Source organism: Cicer arietinum, chromosome 8, assembly GCF_000331145.2.
Source record: "Cicer arietinum cultivar CDC Frontier isolate Library 1 chromosome 8, Cicar.CDCFrontier_v2.0, whole genome shotgun sequence".
Classification (NCBI taxonomy): Eukaryota; Viridiplantae; Streptophyta; class Magnoliopsida; order Fabales; family Fabaceae; genus Cicer; species Cicer arietinum.
Window position 1 is genome coordinate 3,569,628 of NC_021167.2, and position 15,935 is coordinate 3,585,562.

The window sequence follows — 15,935 nt, forward strand, 5'->3', positions numbered from 1 at the left end:
AGGGTTTGGGGAATTGGATTGTAGAAGGTTCTGAAAGGATTGAATGGTGGAGGTGATGGAATCGGAGAGAGATGCAGGGAGAGAAGAAGAGAGGTTAGAAGAGGGTTTAATTGAATGGATTAGGGTTTTGAGAGAGGGTTTAGATGATTTTAGGGTTAGATTTGTGGCTAAGGATAAGAATTCTTGCGGTGAAGAGTTGAGTGATGAACGAAGCTTCTTCTCCATTGTAATTTCTGATTCAAGGTTTCAAACGGTAACTCCAACCTGCAAAATTCTAAAATTCATGGATAATGTTGCGTTGCGAGGGAAATATTCAATTTTCAAATTTTTATTTATTTCCCAAACTCGATAAAGAAATGATTGTCCATAAACAAGGTTTGGGTTTTTACATCATAAAAAAAAAATGGGTTTTTGTGTTCATACTTCATAGTAAGTTATTTCTTTTGGGCCTGTGAGAACCAAACAAGAAAAGGAATTCCTATTTACACCTCCGTCTTTCTACAACACCCAAAATTTATTTTCCCAAACAACAATGCTACATAGTACCCTAGGTTTTTCCCACAAGTTAAAATATTAAGTGGGGAATACTATACATCAAGTTAGGGGATTAAAATAGTCTAACCAATTAAAAAATAACACATGTTGTTTTACTGTTTTTCATCGGAACAATAAGTATTTTTCTTTTTCTTTTTTAAATGAAGAATGATTGATAGATATACAAATTGACATTGTATGTTTATACGTTTTGAGAAGAATGTTAACAACAAACTTTCTTATATACATTTTTTAACACTATTTTTTATTGTTTAAAATTCACTTCACCAAATTATTTGAGCCTTATATAAATTTAGTGTAACTCATGAATTTTAACTAATTAAAAATAACGTGTTTGAAAATGTATATTAAATAGTGTGTTGTTAATGTTGTTGTACATTTGAAATATATTTAAATTTTTTAATCATTATTTTCTTTCACATTGAGTAAAAAATATACTAGTAATCAGAACATATCTTCAACAGTTTACAAAAAAAAAAAATGATCACATATATTTTTCACCATAGTGCAAACTACTCCATCCCCAAATTTCACCCCATAACTAGATCTATGTCTTATTATGAGCATACCTGCATTTTATTTTTGTGAATAAGTTAATATTATTGTTTATACAAATATATATTCGTAGTGATATAGTCTCCCATAAAAAAATGAAATTGAAGAATGAAAGATATACAGCCACAGTCGATGAGACAAATATCGAATTTCCAAGTACTATATAATTAAATGTTTTGAATTTATTTATGAATAATTTTTTTTAATCTATTTATGTATACATTATTAGAATATCTATTAAAAATTTTAATACATAATAACATATCGTTCAATTATTAATTATTTAATTTTTATAGTATCAAAATATCTTAACTTTTTAGTATATCTTGGTCCCGTCCTCTTTGTTTATATATGCTCTTGATTCAAATTTTGTCCACACAAGTCATTTATCACTCCATGAGACAAACAATATTTGTCCAATGGCAAGAAAGAAATGAAATACGACAATAACGTTTTTCTTATATGACATACACATAAGATAAAAATGTCCTTTATCTTTATAATGTAAAATAAAATGTTGTGGTCCAAGAGACAATCTCACTGCATCCTATTCCGTGACACTTATAGATATGCACGAGTTTGGTCTTTAAACTATGTCATATCCAATATTGTGGTCTTTATCATTGACAGTGTTGAAAACTAGTATTTTTCATATCTGAATCCTCTGCATTGGCGACCACTACATATCAATTGGCTCTAAGTGCACGATTCAACTAAATTTGAATTACAAATTACTTAGAAAGGTAAACACAATATTCTAAAACTCATCAAGAAAATTACACGCATTCTCTATTCTATTTAGATTCGAGTTGTGGGTCACAAATTACAATTAAGTATTACATGTATTAACTAATGAATTCATTTACACGTATAAATTTATAATAAATTATGAAATAGGAAATCTTTATCAAGTCTCTCTCTTTTATAGTTATAATTAGGACTGCTTACATCTAATTTGATCCAAAAGAAAATTGCACGTCGATTTAAAAAAATAGAAAACTGCGTAAAACTAAATATTATTAAATGTGTTTCAATATTTCTTTGTGAAAACTACACTAATTGGATGAGATTTTGGAATAATTTTCAAAAGGCGAAACTAACTTAACCAAACTGCATATATAAATTTTAATACTTATTTATTTTTTATTAATATGAGATATTGTATTAAACTATTATATATATTTAATAATATTTATTTGTTTAATGTGATATATTTTTATTGCTATTTTATATATTAATATTATTTAGTAACGTTAATTTTTAGTATACTATATTTAATATTTTGCTTCAAACTTATTACTTGAATGTAATTTTATAATATTAATATTAAAATAATATTTTATAAATTATAATTTGAATCAACTGAAAATCAATTCAATTTAAATTATATTAATTTGAGTCGGATCAATTTTTTTTTAATCGTCATCCAAACCGAATAACAAGTATTTTAATCTTTAAATCGAATGATTGTTTACCTGAAAACTAAATCAAATCACACCACAAACACCCCTATTAAAATTAGTATTTTTAAAATTTATTTTCGTAGATCAACTAGTTAAGTACCCCTAATTAAAATTAGTATTTTTAAAATTTATTTCCGTAGATCAACTAGTTAAGTATGTACGTTTGATAATTAATTATTTTAGTTAGTGTTACATGTTAGTTTATTTATATTCTTAATAGAAGTAAATAAAGTAATTGATAGATAAAATCATAAACAAATGTAACTATAAAAATTGTATTAATAATGAAAATGTTAGATTATATTTATATAGCCAATGAGACTACCTAATGAGTCTAAGTAACTAATTACAAATTATAACTACTTAGTTGATGAGTGGTTTGAATTGAAAAAATAATCAATTTTTTCGTAGCAAATAATGAGTTAAAAGTGAATCTAAAAAGAAAGATGGTGGGTGTGAAATGAAGATAAGAAAAATGATAAATGAGAATTTGGTGTCAGAAATTACATCCCATCACAAGTGGTGCCGAATTACAAGCATACATATACAGTCTGGCATAATTCATAATTCTTGTATTTTGCTAGAAGCAATTTACCGTGAGAGTACCATCTTATTGTTATTTGTTGTTGCATAAGTATATGGTTCACATGCTGACTCATTCACAAATTATCAAGATTCTGTTAGCCCCTCCACCCTTAGTTGGTTAAATGTTGCTGTTAAATTTGCACATAATGCCACTTATACTGACCCTATTTCACTATTTGCAGACTACTCACTTCACATGATCAATTATACTTCAATTATTTATATCCACATAATTTTGATTCAACAAACTTTCACTTCAACCTACTCAATCAATATCTTTTTATGGCATAAGGTTTAAAATATACCTTCGACAAACAAGTATATACGATTCCATTCTTCACACAATCATAGACTTTAAACTGTACGTTTAATAAATCAATCATAGAGCTGTTAGCGTGTTACTTAGCCCATAAAATTCTTGTAGACTAAATGGCACTTTAAATTTAGATATGCTCAATAACTAAAGTAAAACTTTGTACTATGTTGTAAGTGGCGTTGTCTTAATTAATGAGAACCTAGTGTCAATTGTGAATGCCTCACATAGGTAGTGTGAGAGTAGGAGGAATACAACAAATTTGTATTATCTATTGTTAGAATCTAATTGATATTGCTTATATATTTTTTAAGTAGTAGATTCTAATGAATTCGAATGGTGAGATTATCAATATAACTTCATCATATTAGATTTCAATATAAGAGAGTATAAATCCAAAATATATGTCATCTTATACGCGTTTTTTTTTTTTTTTTATTGTTACAATGTATTTTATTATGATATTTTGCATAGTACAAAGTTTGTGTATTTAACTAAGAATCACTACTATCTTTCTTACCATCTCAAGTTGTCTTTTTCTATTTTGAGTTATATACACAAGTTATGATGATTTTATCCTTAGCAATAGTCTCATGGTTTTTTTTATTAGGGATAACCACTTGGTTAATTTCAAGTAATGTACGATTATTTTGGTGTAGAACAATAACACTTAGTCGAGACTAGAGAATTCAAGTTTTCAATACCTCAATTTTCAAACAATATGAACTATGTTGATGTTGATGTACTAGAATATAACCATGAGACTAAGCTGACCAGAAATATTACCCTTAACCTTCTTACCTTCTTGATATTATTAATCAAATTAATAATTAGAGTCAAAGAATCTGAGTACTTAACCTCTAAACAACACGTTCAATTCCCGCATAAGGCAACAATTTGCAAATTTGGTGTAGTCAGTACAACCCATAATCATATTTGAACCTAATTGAAAAACCAAACTGTTAAAAAAAAAACATAATATATTGCTTAAAAGATGCTAACACCAATCCTATAACAACCATAATCTTCACTAATTAAGAAAATGGGAAATAAAACCCACAAAGTGAAGCTAGATAGCTAACACCATAAAGTAATAGATATGGCTAACCCTAGTAATCTACAAAACATCTTCAATCATTCATTTATTTTTTATATTGAACTTTAATTCTACTTATTAAATTGATCTATAAGATAAATAATAAATCTCTTTATAACTTCAATATGTTATATTTAATATATGCAACATTTAATTAGTTTTTCAATACACCTCTCATATGCTAGTACTATTAAATTCGGTATCAAATCACCATATCACAATATTTCTACAAAATTGACTTATAAATTAAATAATATCTATTTATTATAAATTCATTTGAAATCTTATTTTCAATTATAGTACTTGTTTTTTTACTCATACCCAAGCTCAGGCTGACCTTGTATTTTATTAGATTATCTTTGTTTTTGAAAGACTATCTCCATTAATTATTTAGTTTAGTAATCAATAAGTACAAGCACAAGCACGACCATTGCAAAGTACGAGTTGAATGGCCCAATCTTAAAGTACACTAAACATAACTAAATCAGAGTACAAACCAACAATTGTTAATAAAAAGTTACCTAGTCCTCCTGAAAAGGAACCTCTAGCGTCCCAACCAAAACCAATAGTACTATAATCACTTTCAACTTTTACAAGCTTTATCAATGCCCCAACCCAATTGTTACACAGACCCATCAAATCAAACTAAACTATTTTCCCATTCTCAATGGAAAGCAAAGCATCCCAAGCAAGCTTCCCATCAAATGACAAAAGCTAGAACTAATAAGTACTAGTTCAATAATTTCACTCACAACAAAATAATAATTAAATAATAATTAAGTGAAATAAAAAAATAAAATAAAAAGTAGTACAGTTGTAAAAGCATAGAAATGTTGCAAACACTATCACTAGTAATAATAAATAGTGTTCCACTTCCACATAGCTTTCTTGCTTTCACTCATGTAATGTAACATCTTTCACTTCACCACCACAATCCTTGTGAACTTTCATTCACCAAATTGTTACTTAGTACTAATGGCTAAAGAAAAAGCTAATAACTTTTTAATTTATTTATTTACTCTGCCTTTTTTTTTTGTCACTTGCAATATCTTTTTGTTGGGTACTAAGAAATATAATCCCCAATCATCAATACCAAATCATTCCACAAAAATGGTGGATGATACTCATTAGGTCCTATTAACTAACAAACAATAATAATTTTTCAATACCAAAAAAAAAATCCTAAAATACAATCAGTAATTAATTAAACATCAATCAAATTAATTTTTTTGTATAGATATCACAAACTAAGGTCGATGTAGCTTTTGTCCATGACATTCTTCAATGTCCTCATAACTTAGCTTTCTCTTAACTCCTGAACAAGCATTTGATTTGTCCTCAACAACACACATGGAATTCGATTGTGTTGATAATAAATCCGATGAAGGTGTCTTCTTAACTTTGTTTCTCCTGTTTTCTTGTATTATATTGTAACATGAATATACTTGTCCCTGTTGCATAAAACAATGAAATTAATATCATTAAAATTTATAATGTACTATTTGTATTAAATTGAAGAAAATACAAATTACTACTATTAATTAAACTCACACTTTCTAGATTTCCCCATGTTGAGACTAAACTTATCCGAAGATCCATTGCCTTTTTTGTTAATGTGGAATCAAAAGATGCTAATATAGCAGCAGAAGCAATTATAGATGGTCGTTGATTCATCAAATTAAAATCTGCACACACAAAAATAATAATTTTTTTAGATGCAATCTTAATATATACCTGCTCCCAAATAAAATATAATTAAAAAGGCTATGTCTTTATTTAGTATAAATTCTAGACTAAATATATTAATATAAAAAAAAAATTGTCTTATATTTTATTCGAGTATGTGACAATTACTTTAATGAAAAAAATCACCTTTGACCAATTCCAAAATGTGTTGTGTGGCTTTTGAGATAATTGTTTGTGATTTGGATCCAGAACAGAACTTAGTGAAGAAATAATGCAAATAAGCAAAAGGGGTTGGTAATCCCATTTTCCATTCCAATGTACTCAAAATCAAAAGTTCCATGTTCTTAATAACTTTGTTCTCAAATCTATATTCTATTGGATATTCTGATAGTGGAGGAACCCTTTGTTCTTCCATTTTTGCTGCAATTGATAAACATGCCACTGATAATAATTGAATAGCCCAAGGTTTTGATTCCTGCATCATTCCATAACCAAAAATAAAAACAAAATCAGCAAAATTTGGAAAACTATAATAATAATAATGATATTATATAAATGAGATTAAGAAAAATAAGTTAAGCTTACATCAATGGATCGTTTTGAAAGAAACCGATCAAAATAAGTGATTGATAAATAAGCTGTTTGAACACTGAACCCAAACTTTGCTTGTGTCTGAATAAAAAAAAATAAAAAAAACAATTTTCAAATTCAATAACAGAACAACAACAAAAAAACAAAGCAAGCAACATTGTAAGAAGAAAAGGGTATTAAAAAAAACAATAGTTTATTTGTTTAGTGAAAACTAACATTGAAAATCCAATCAATAGCATGCAAACGAGCAGTTCTGAGCCAAAATATGTTTTTCCTTGAATCATCATCATGATCATCATCATAGGACAAAAAATGAGTGATGGAACCAAATCCTGTTTCTTGTTTGAACAAATACTCAATGTATTCATCTTCATCTTCCAAAAGGAAAAAAGGGTTATCATAATTATGATCAAGTGAGTTAATGAAGAGAGTGTTATCATCTTCATCTTCTTCAAAGAGAGTTGATTCTGTTTGTTCATAACACATAAGACTAGACAAAGAAAAAGAGGTGCCAATAGAGCTCCCCATTGAACTAAAAAAATAAGTATGAATGAAACTTGAGAGTTGATAAATAGTACAAAGTGTTTGGAGAGAGATTAGATTTTGTGGTGTTTAAGTGGAGAGAGAGAGAGAGAGAGAGAGAGAGAGTGGATACAATACTAGTGAGTGGGAAGCAGCGGTTTTTGTGCCGCCAAAAGGAAGTTAATTAGCAGTTACAAAATTTCTCTAATATTGTAATTAAACAATAATGATTTACTTATATTTTCATTAGGAATTGAAATGTCCTTCCAAATGTTGGGACTTAGGATATTCTAGATAAAGACCGACTCAAGCAACTCAAGTTAGTATCTTAGATTTCAAAATTTTAAATAGAAAACTTTTAAAAATATTCAATTTAATTGTAAATATATAATATAATATGATATAATAGATAAGTGATAGATATTCAACAAATTTAAATTTTATAATCAATTTTAATAAAAATTAATTTAAATTAATTATTTTATAATAAAATTTATTTTGTTATATTTATAATTTTTAAATTTAAATGTTATTTTTATACTTAAATTTAGTATTCAATTTATTTAATTAATTTTATAAAATTAATTATTTAAAAATTAATTTTTGTTCACCATAGAACCAAATACACACTTAAACTTCCAATATTTAGTCTTCATAGCACTGCTATATGGTACATGCTACACCACTTTTGATTTTTCCCTATAGTTTAGGACAGCTTGGATGGTCACTTTTGTCCCATATATGATGGTAAAGGATTTCATTTGATCTTAGTGTTCAATGTTTATCATCCTCCACCATGTTTTCTGCCTAATCTTTTTTTTTTCTTTCCTCCTCCCATTTATAAGTCCCCTATATCATTATTTTGATAATGCCAACTTATTTTTGTTGAACAATGCTCTTAAAAAGAGGCACATACATATATAACTATAATGGTGTTGAGCTGAGTCATCTTTCTTTTCTTAATTTAATGTTGTGCAGTAGCTAGATTACCTATTATATATTGAATTATTGTATATATATTCTAATTGTCTACAATAGTCTTCAATAAAGAAAACGACCAAAGCTTTATATCTAAAAGAAAAAAGAAAGCGACTAAAGCTAAATTCTAGTATCCTTGAGCATACTAAAGTAGAATTTGTTACAAAGAATATCCAAACATCAGAAAGTACAAAAAAAGCATTGTGTTAGGAACAAAATTTCTAAAGCATGTGATATATTAAAATGCATAATTAAGAGTACTGTATGGGTCATTAAATATTAGATTGTTCAAATGGCACTATATTTAGGATTAAATAAATATAATATATAATTTTAAATTCAACAAATAAATTTTAATATTGTTAAGTTGAAGATTATATTTTTATTTTGAATTCAAGACTTTACAATTATGTACATATGAGTTTTTAGTATTATTAATCATCTCATAGACAAACAAAAAATAATAAAATAATATATGTACTTATTATTTGTTTTTTGGTGTGTAAGAAGTATACTTAATTATTATCTATATACTATGTATAAAGGAAATATCAAGTTTTAGTGTTGTTTGTTCTTCCAAATTTATCCTTCCAGTCAAATAATTTGATGTATATTTTTTAGTTTTTAATTCAATAAAATGATTGTGACTTTTAAAAAAAGTATTTATTCACATATAAAAAGATATATCAAATTTTTATATAACATTTTTTCTTTCCATTTTATCATTAATTTAAACTTTTTTAATTATAATTTTATTTTTTCGGATCAATTAAATAAAATATTTTTAGATAATTGTATAAATTTTTATATATTTTTTTAAGAAAATCAGACAGACAAACATATTAGTACCACAATAATTTAAATAACTTCATTTTATTTTGCATGAAAAATTTGAATGTTCTAGTGACTCGAGAGATATTCCCACAATAGACTCAAATAACCTAAGTGGTAGAGATATTTTAAGGAGCATACTAATTAAGGTGGGTTTAAAAAAAGTTGATTTTAGAATGTCTTTATTTGTCATAAACTATGACTCTATGAGTTGATCCGTGACCTTACATGTCGCCCTTGTTCCATTAGTTACATTATTATCAATGGTCTCACTTGTTGGGCTCCCATGTCTCTCTTTTTGGGTCACCTTCAAACATCCTTGTGTATAAATTACTAGCCCCTAATGTCTATATATAATCATCAACATCAAATTTGAACAATTGAATCGACATTATATTTTCTAGTCACGACAATGTACAACAATATAATCCAAGCAAATACATTCGTGTCATCATAAAAACCATTCTTTGCTATTCCCTTGTTTTTCATTTTGGCTAGAAAATACTAGTGGGATTAAAATACTTTAACTTTAAAGTAAATCTCATCAGAGTTAGTTAAAATTTATATTATTTTAATGTGTAACAGATTATGCTAGCATTAACTCATCGTGCGTGCTATTACAGCCATGAATATAATGTTTATTAATACACAGTTAAAAATAAATAAAGTTTATTAATATGTTTTATTGTTTTTGGTCATATAATGTACCTCTTTTTCGTTTATGTTATCAATAGTGGGAGTGATTCTGGATCAACTACTTCACTTGTCACATGTTATTTCACGATTTGTTTCTAAATTCTAAGTAAAATTATTTTCTTAATCAAATAATTAGAGAATAATGCCTCATTTGAGGAGTTCAATATTTAAAAAGTAAAAAATAAGAAACAGGAAATTATTATATAACCATTTTACAAACGTCCCATAAAAAATATAAATCATAATTATTAAAATTATAATATCAAATTTTTATTAATAAACTGACATCTCGGAAACAAAATAAATTAAGAGGAGATTTAATATACAGCAATAGGGATGAGCAGAAGAACATAGTGAAGCTTTTTTATTTATCAAAGAAGACTAGGTGTTATGTCATTAATTAATATATTTCATAATAGACATAACAGGTTAAATAACTAAAACAAACTAGGAAAAATTAAATTAAACTAAATGACACAAGATCCAAAATCTGGTATGCAATTAAAACTGGTGGAATGACATCTTTAACAGACCTTGACTGCCAGATAAGATATCACATTACCCTTCTCACCCAAATAAATAGTCTATTATCTTTATCATATATATTGCAAGCACGTTCCTCTTTTTATCTTATATATATAACAAGGCACATGCATACATATTTACCCCAATTAGTAATTAACTAACCTTTTCAGTTTTAACAATATAATCATGTTTCGATTCAATCTCACTTTGAGTACTATAATTGATATACAAAAGGAAACTTTTTCTTGAACAAGGTAAATAAAAGGGAGATAAATGAGTAAACATCCAATTCTTCATCAACAAGGTAAATAAAGAAGAAAAATTAGTACATATCTAAATTAATACTTGAATATATAAGGTTGTATTAATTTAGTTATTTGCATAATTAACATTTCTAAATTATTTGCAAAAGTGCAAAATATTACTCAAATTTATCTAAAATAATATCAACTCAATATTATTATGTATGAGTTGCATTAATGAATATATTATAATATAGTGATTTGGGCCTAAGTGATGAATTAAGTATATGAATAGAGGGATTAATTTGGAAGGTGGAAATGATGGGCCAGAATTGGGAAGCTAAGAAAAGAATTGATGAATGAATGATAGCACACGTGAATAAAATAAGCATTAGCAGGTGAGGAGCGTCTTCACGTGTGAAAGGCTGGACCACTTCCAGTCTGTATCTATTTTTTTATTTTTTTTTATTTTTTTTATTTTTATAAAAAGAATGCAACGCTCCTCTTCTATCCTAACTTGCCACCCACTCATAATATATTATTATAACAATCTTCTTTTAGATTTAATATAACAATATTATTTTTGTTTCTTATGATATTACTTCAATATGAGTACCACTTATAACATATATTATGTTAATGTAAAGAAATTTACAATGTTAATAGATTATATTTTCGCTAAGATCTAAAAATGTAATCATATATGAATAATAATAAATAGAGAATGATATGTTTTATGTTTGCAGTGTGTCTGAGCTTAGGTAAGAGTGATGGACCGATGGGAAGAGTAGCTAGGTAGAAGAACCTTTGACTCTGAAACATCAGCAAGACCAAGATGGTCAGCAAGTTTGACCGTTTTTTATATGTTCTTTTTTCTCTTGCTTACAGATGCAGAATGGGTGTGGGGAAAATCATGCTTCCAAGACCATTGCTTTTATTCAATTCAATCACTATAATATAATGTGTCATTCAATTAATGGACTGCCCCGCACACACGAATACTATATACCATATCATATGAGTTTGTGAGATTTATGAAAAAGTAATTAAAAAATAAATAAGAGTGCGTGTGATTTTTTTCATTGAAATATATAGCGATTATGAGAGACATGTACTGTCCATGAATGTGGTTTGTGTTTGTGGAAATTTATTTATTTATTGCAAAAGAAAAAATGTGATTGGAATTGTTGAACTAGAACTACAATGTGTGATATTGCATTGCTAGTATTGAGTAAATATTGAATGTTGTTTTTGTAACCAAAACAAACAAAAAATGAATGTTGTTTGGCCACCATTCATTAATCTCCTATTACGTCAAGCTATTCAGTGTTGGTTTTCATCATTTCGCAACCACCACCATTATTCTTTTTTATTTCCATTTTTATATATTTTTACTGTTACCCTTATCAATTTGTATGACGATGGATTGTGAATGGTTGCTACTATTGTGATCTCATTAATTTGAGAAACCCATTCTCATAACCAATTTGTCGCAACTTTTTCACAATGAAGCATAAATAATATTTTTAACTGTTTACGAATATTTGGGGGTGAAAATTTTGAAAGTGTTTAATATTGTTTTATTGAGTAAATGGTGTTGAAGTATAAATTAAAATAATTGAGAGGATTTGTGGTTCAAAATTTTAATTGAATGGAGTTCTGAGGGGTGGAGATTCAATTTGATGGCAATATATTTTTCTATTATTTAATTAAGGAGGATAGGGTGATGAGGCAGGTAACTGGTTTTTGAGCAATTCAACGAAGTTGGTGAATGATGAACTAGGAAGTTTTTATTGGAAGTTGTAAATAATTCAAATGTTAGTTTTGTGCCAAGTTAAGTGGTTCCACATTTGTACCCATATAAATAACTTTGTGTGTAATGTTTTGAGACTAATGCCATTTTTACACAATAATGAAAATTCAGAAAATAACTCTCTTCCATAACTTCTCTCCTTTCTCCATCATTTTCTAAAACACCACAATTTCAATTATCAATTTTCACCATTGATTCACCCTCAATTCTTGATAGTGTTCCAACATCTGGTATCAGAGCAAGGTTTAGATCCAATTCCGCTGCAATCATGTCAGTTTCCAATGACAAAATTCCTACCAACCTTCCGATTCTTGATTCGAAGAATTATGACAAATGGCACAAACAAATGAAAGTTTTGTTTGGATATCAAGATGTTCTTGATATGATTACCGATGGTATTACTCTTCTTGGTAAAGAGGCTACAGCAGCCCAAGAAGCAAAATTCAAGGAAGATAAGAAGAAAGATTACAAGGCCCTTTTCTTGATCCATTCTTGCGTCGATAGTGACAATTTCGAAAAAGTTGGCGATTGCGACTCGGCGAAGACAGCTTGGAGTATTCTTGAGAAAGCATATGCTGGAGCGGATAAGGCGAAGGTGGTGAGGTTACAAACTCATAAGCGGCAGTTTGAATTACTTCAAATGGAAGACAAGGAAACGATTAACGATTACGTGACGCGTGTGACACGCTTGGGGAATCAAATGAAGTCGTGTGGTGAAACCGTTTCCGAACAGAATATTGTGTCGAAGGTATTGCGTTCTTTAACACCAAGATTCGATAATATTGTGGTGGCGATTGAGGAATCGAAGGATCTCAAGACGATGACGAAAGATGAACTTCAAAGTTCATTGGAAGCTCATGAACAAAGGATGGACGAAAGAGGAAACGATAAAGCCAAAGCGGAAGTTGCTTTGCAAGCCCGTTTCAACGAGAAGAATAAGAAATCGAAAGGGAGATGGCCTTCTAGAGGAAAGAAGAATTTCCAGAATTTTGATGAAGAAGAGTCACAAAATTCAAGAAAAGGTGATGGCAGTTCCAAAGGTGGTGGTCAAGACAACTACAAGCCATTCAACAAAAGCACCAAGAAGTGTTACAATTGTCAAAAGCTTGGGCATTTCGCAAGAGAGTGTAGAGCGAAACCAAGGGAGAATTATGCGGATGAGGCTAAGGTTGCGAGGCAAGACGTGGATTATGATAACACGGTTCTTGTGATGATCACGGAAGAGAACTATGGCATTAAAGAGGGGCTGGACAGCAACTGTGACAAGAGGAAGTTGTTGGACAGCAATTATTGTAGTGCAGAAAAATCTGCAATAACGCATTCGGAGAAAAGCGCAATGGTAACAGTTCGAGATGGAGCCCAAGGGAGAAATGAGTGGTACTTGGACTCAGGTTGTTCGACACATATGACAGGAAGAAAGGATTGGTTCGTGAAGATCAATCAAGCCACGCGAAGTAGAGTGAAATTCGCGGATGACACGACATTAGCGGCCAACGGTATCGGTGATGTTTTGATCATGAGAATGGATGGTGGTCATTCATTGATCAAATATGTGCTGTACATTCCAGGAATCAAGTGTAATCTCTTGAGTATTGGCCAATTGCTTGAGAGGAATTACATAATTCGGATGGAAAACAAGGTTTTGCGCGTTTTGGACCAAAACGGTGTTTTGATCCTTAAGGCTCCTATGGCTGCCAATAGAACTTTCAAGATTGAGTTGGAAATCATGGAGCATAGGTGTTTAGCTACAGCGGCAAGTCGTGATGAATGGTTGTGGCACTACCGTCTTGGACATTTGAACTTTCGAGATCTCAACGCATTGCAAAAGTATGAGATGGTAACCGGACTGCCTAGTATCAATATTCCAGCTGAGATATGTGAAGAGTGTATACAAGGGAAGCAACACAAGAATAGTTTCAGCAAAGATGCAGGTCATAGGACTAAGCATCAGCTTAAGGTGATGTATTCCGATGGTGCGGGCCAATGCAAGTCAGTTCGTATGGAGGTAATCGATACTTTGTCACATTTATCGATGATTTTAGTAGGAAATTGTGGATTTATCTCATAAAGAGGAATGATGAGATGTTTGAGGTGTTCAAACGATTTAAATCTATGGTTGAGCGGCAAAGCGGTCACAAACTCAAAATTCTCAAAACCGATGGCGGAGGCGAATTTAGTTCGAGAGAATTTGGGAAGTATTGTGATGATGAGGGTATAGTGCGTGAGGTTGTACCACCCTATACGCCTCAGCAAAATGGCGTGGCCGAGAGGAAAAATAGGACAATTATGAACATGGTGCGTAGCATGTTGAAAGGGAAGAATTTGCCGAAAGAGCTTTGGGGAGAAGTTGTTGCTACAGCCGCCTATGTGTTGAATAGGTGTCCTACAAATAAGCTTGAAAAGGTGACTCCAGAAGAGGTATGGTCTGGATTCAAATCGAATTTGAGTCATTTGCGCGTTTTCGGTTCGGTAGCATTTCGATATATTCCGGGACAGCTTCGGAAGAAGCTTGATGACAAGAGTGAAATGTTGTTGCTTGTCGGATATCATTCTACCGGAGGCTACAAGTTGTTTGATGTGAGTAGCAAGAAGATCGTAATAAGTCGAGATGTGATCGTGGATGAGATACGGCAGTTTGACAGCAGAAAAACTGCCATATCAGCTTGGGAAATCGATTTGCCAATCGATTTATGCCAAAATCCTGGAGCTATTGGAGAAGTGCCAATCGATTTTCTACAGAAAATCAGTCTGGAGAGGTGGAAATCGATTTACCAATCGATTTGGGTCGAAATCCTGGAGCTACTAGAGAAGTGTCAATCGATTCACCAATCGATTTTCTGCAGAAAAATCAGTCTGGGGAGGTGGAAATCGATTGTCCAATCGATTGTCAGCAGAAAAATCAACATTCTGGAGCCTCTGGAGAGCTGGAAATCGATTTGCCAATCGATTGTCTGCAGAAAAATCTGAATTTTCAGCATGCTGAAGGTGCTGCACAGCAACCTTTCAAAACCGAAAGAGGTGAATCAAGTAGACGATCAACAAGGCGAAGAGGATTGCCTCAACGACTCCGTGATTGTGAATTGTTCCAAGATAGCGAGATCAACAATGAGGGTGATCTTATTCATTTCGCTTTAATGGTTGAATCCGAACCGGTGAATACGGAGGAGGCATTAAGTGATCCAAAGAGGATATGTGCTATGAAGGAAGAACTGGAATCAATTGAAGGGAACAATACATGGATGTTGGTTGATTTACCAAAAGGTAAAAAGGGTATTGGTGTGAAAAGTACTCTTGGTTGTGGAAGTGACATGGGCAGAAGTTGCGAATTACTTGGATACACCGACTCCAATTGGTGCGGAGATAAGGACGATCAGAAATCAACGGTCGGTTATGTTTTTATGTTCGGAGGGGCACCAATCTCTTGGTGTTCTAAAAAGGAGCCGGTGGTTGCTCTATCTTCTTGCGAGGCGGAGTATATCGCAGC

At 30.3% G+C, this 15,935-nt stretch overlaps 2 protein-coding genes across 2 annotated transcripts in view; both read right to left on the minus strand.

The window, feature by feature from the left end:
• The window catches only part of LOC101494543 (uncharacterized), a 5,880-nt gene extending 5,524 nt beyond the window's left edge, over positions 1-356 (minus strand). The window contains 1 exon segment of the mRNA XM_012718952.3: positions 3-356. Within this exon segment, the coding sequence (XP_012574406.1) occupies positions 3-225 (223 nt within the window). The 5' untranslated portion in view covers positions 226-356.
• Positions 357-5,398: 5,042 nt separating this feature from the next.
• Positions 5,399-7,471, minus strand: LOC101494862 (cyclin-D5-1-like). The gene is made up of 5 exons (XM_004511787.4): positions 7,061-7,471; positions 6,839-6,925; positions 6,440-6,728; positions 6,119-6,252; positions 5,399-6,018 (listed from the first exon to the last, which is right to left on the minus strand). Exons 1-5 carry the CDS (start codon positions 7,370-7,372, stop codon positions 5,815-5,817), a joined length of 1,026 nt encoding a protein of 341 aa, XP_004511844.1. The 5' UTR covers positions 7,373-7,471; the 3' UTR covers positions 5,399-5,814.
• Positions 7,472-15,935: the final 8,464 nt, after the last annotated feature.

Coding starts and splice junctions, on each gene's coding strand:
- LOC101494862 (XM_004511787.4), bottom strand. CDS start 7,372: ATGGGGAGCTCTATTGGCACCTCTTTTTCTTTGTCTAGTCTTATGTGT. Junction 6,729..6,838: donor TTTCAAAACGATCCATTGAT/GTAAGCTTAACT, acceptor GGAATGATGCAG/GAATCAAAACCTTGGGCTAT. Junction 6,019..6,118: donor CATGGGGAAATCTAGAAAGT/GTGAGTTTAATT, acceptor TTTATGCAACAG/GGACAAGTATATTCATGTTA.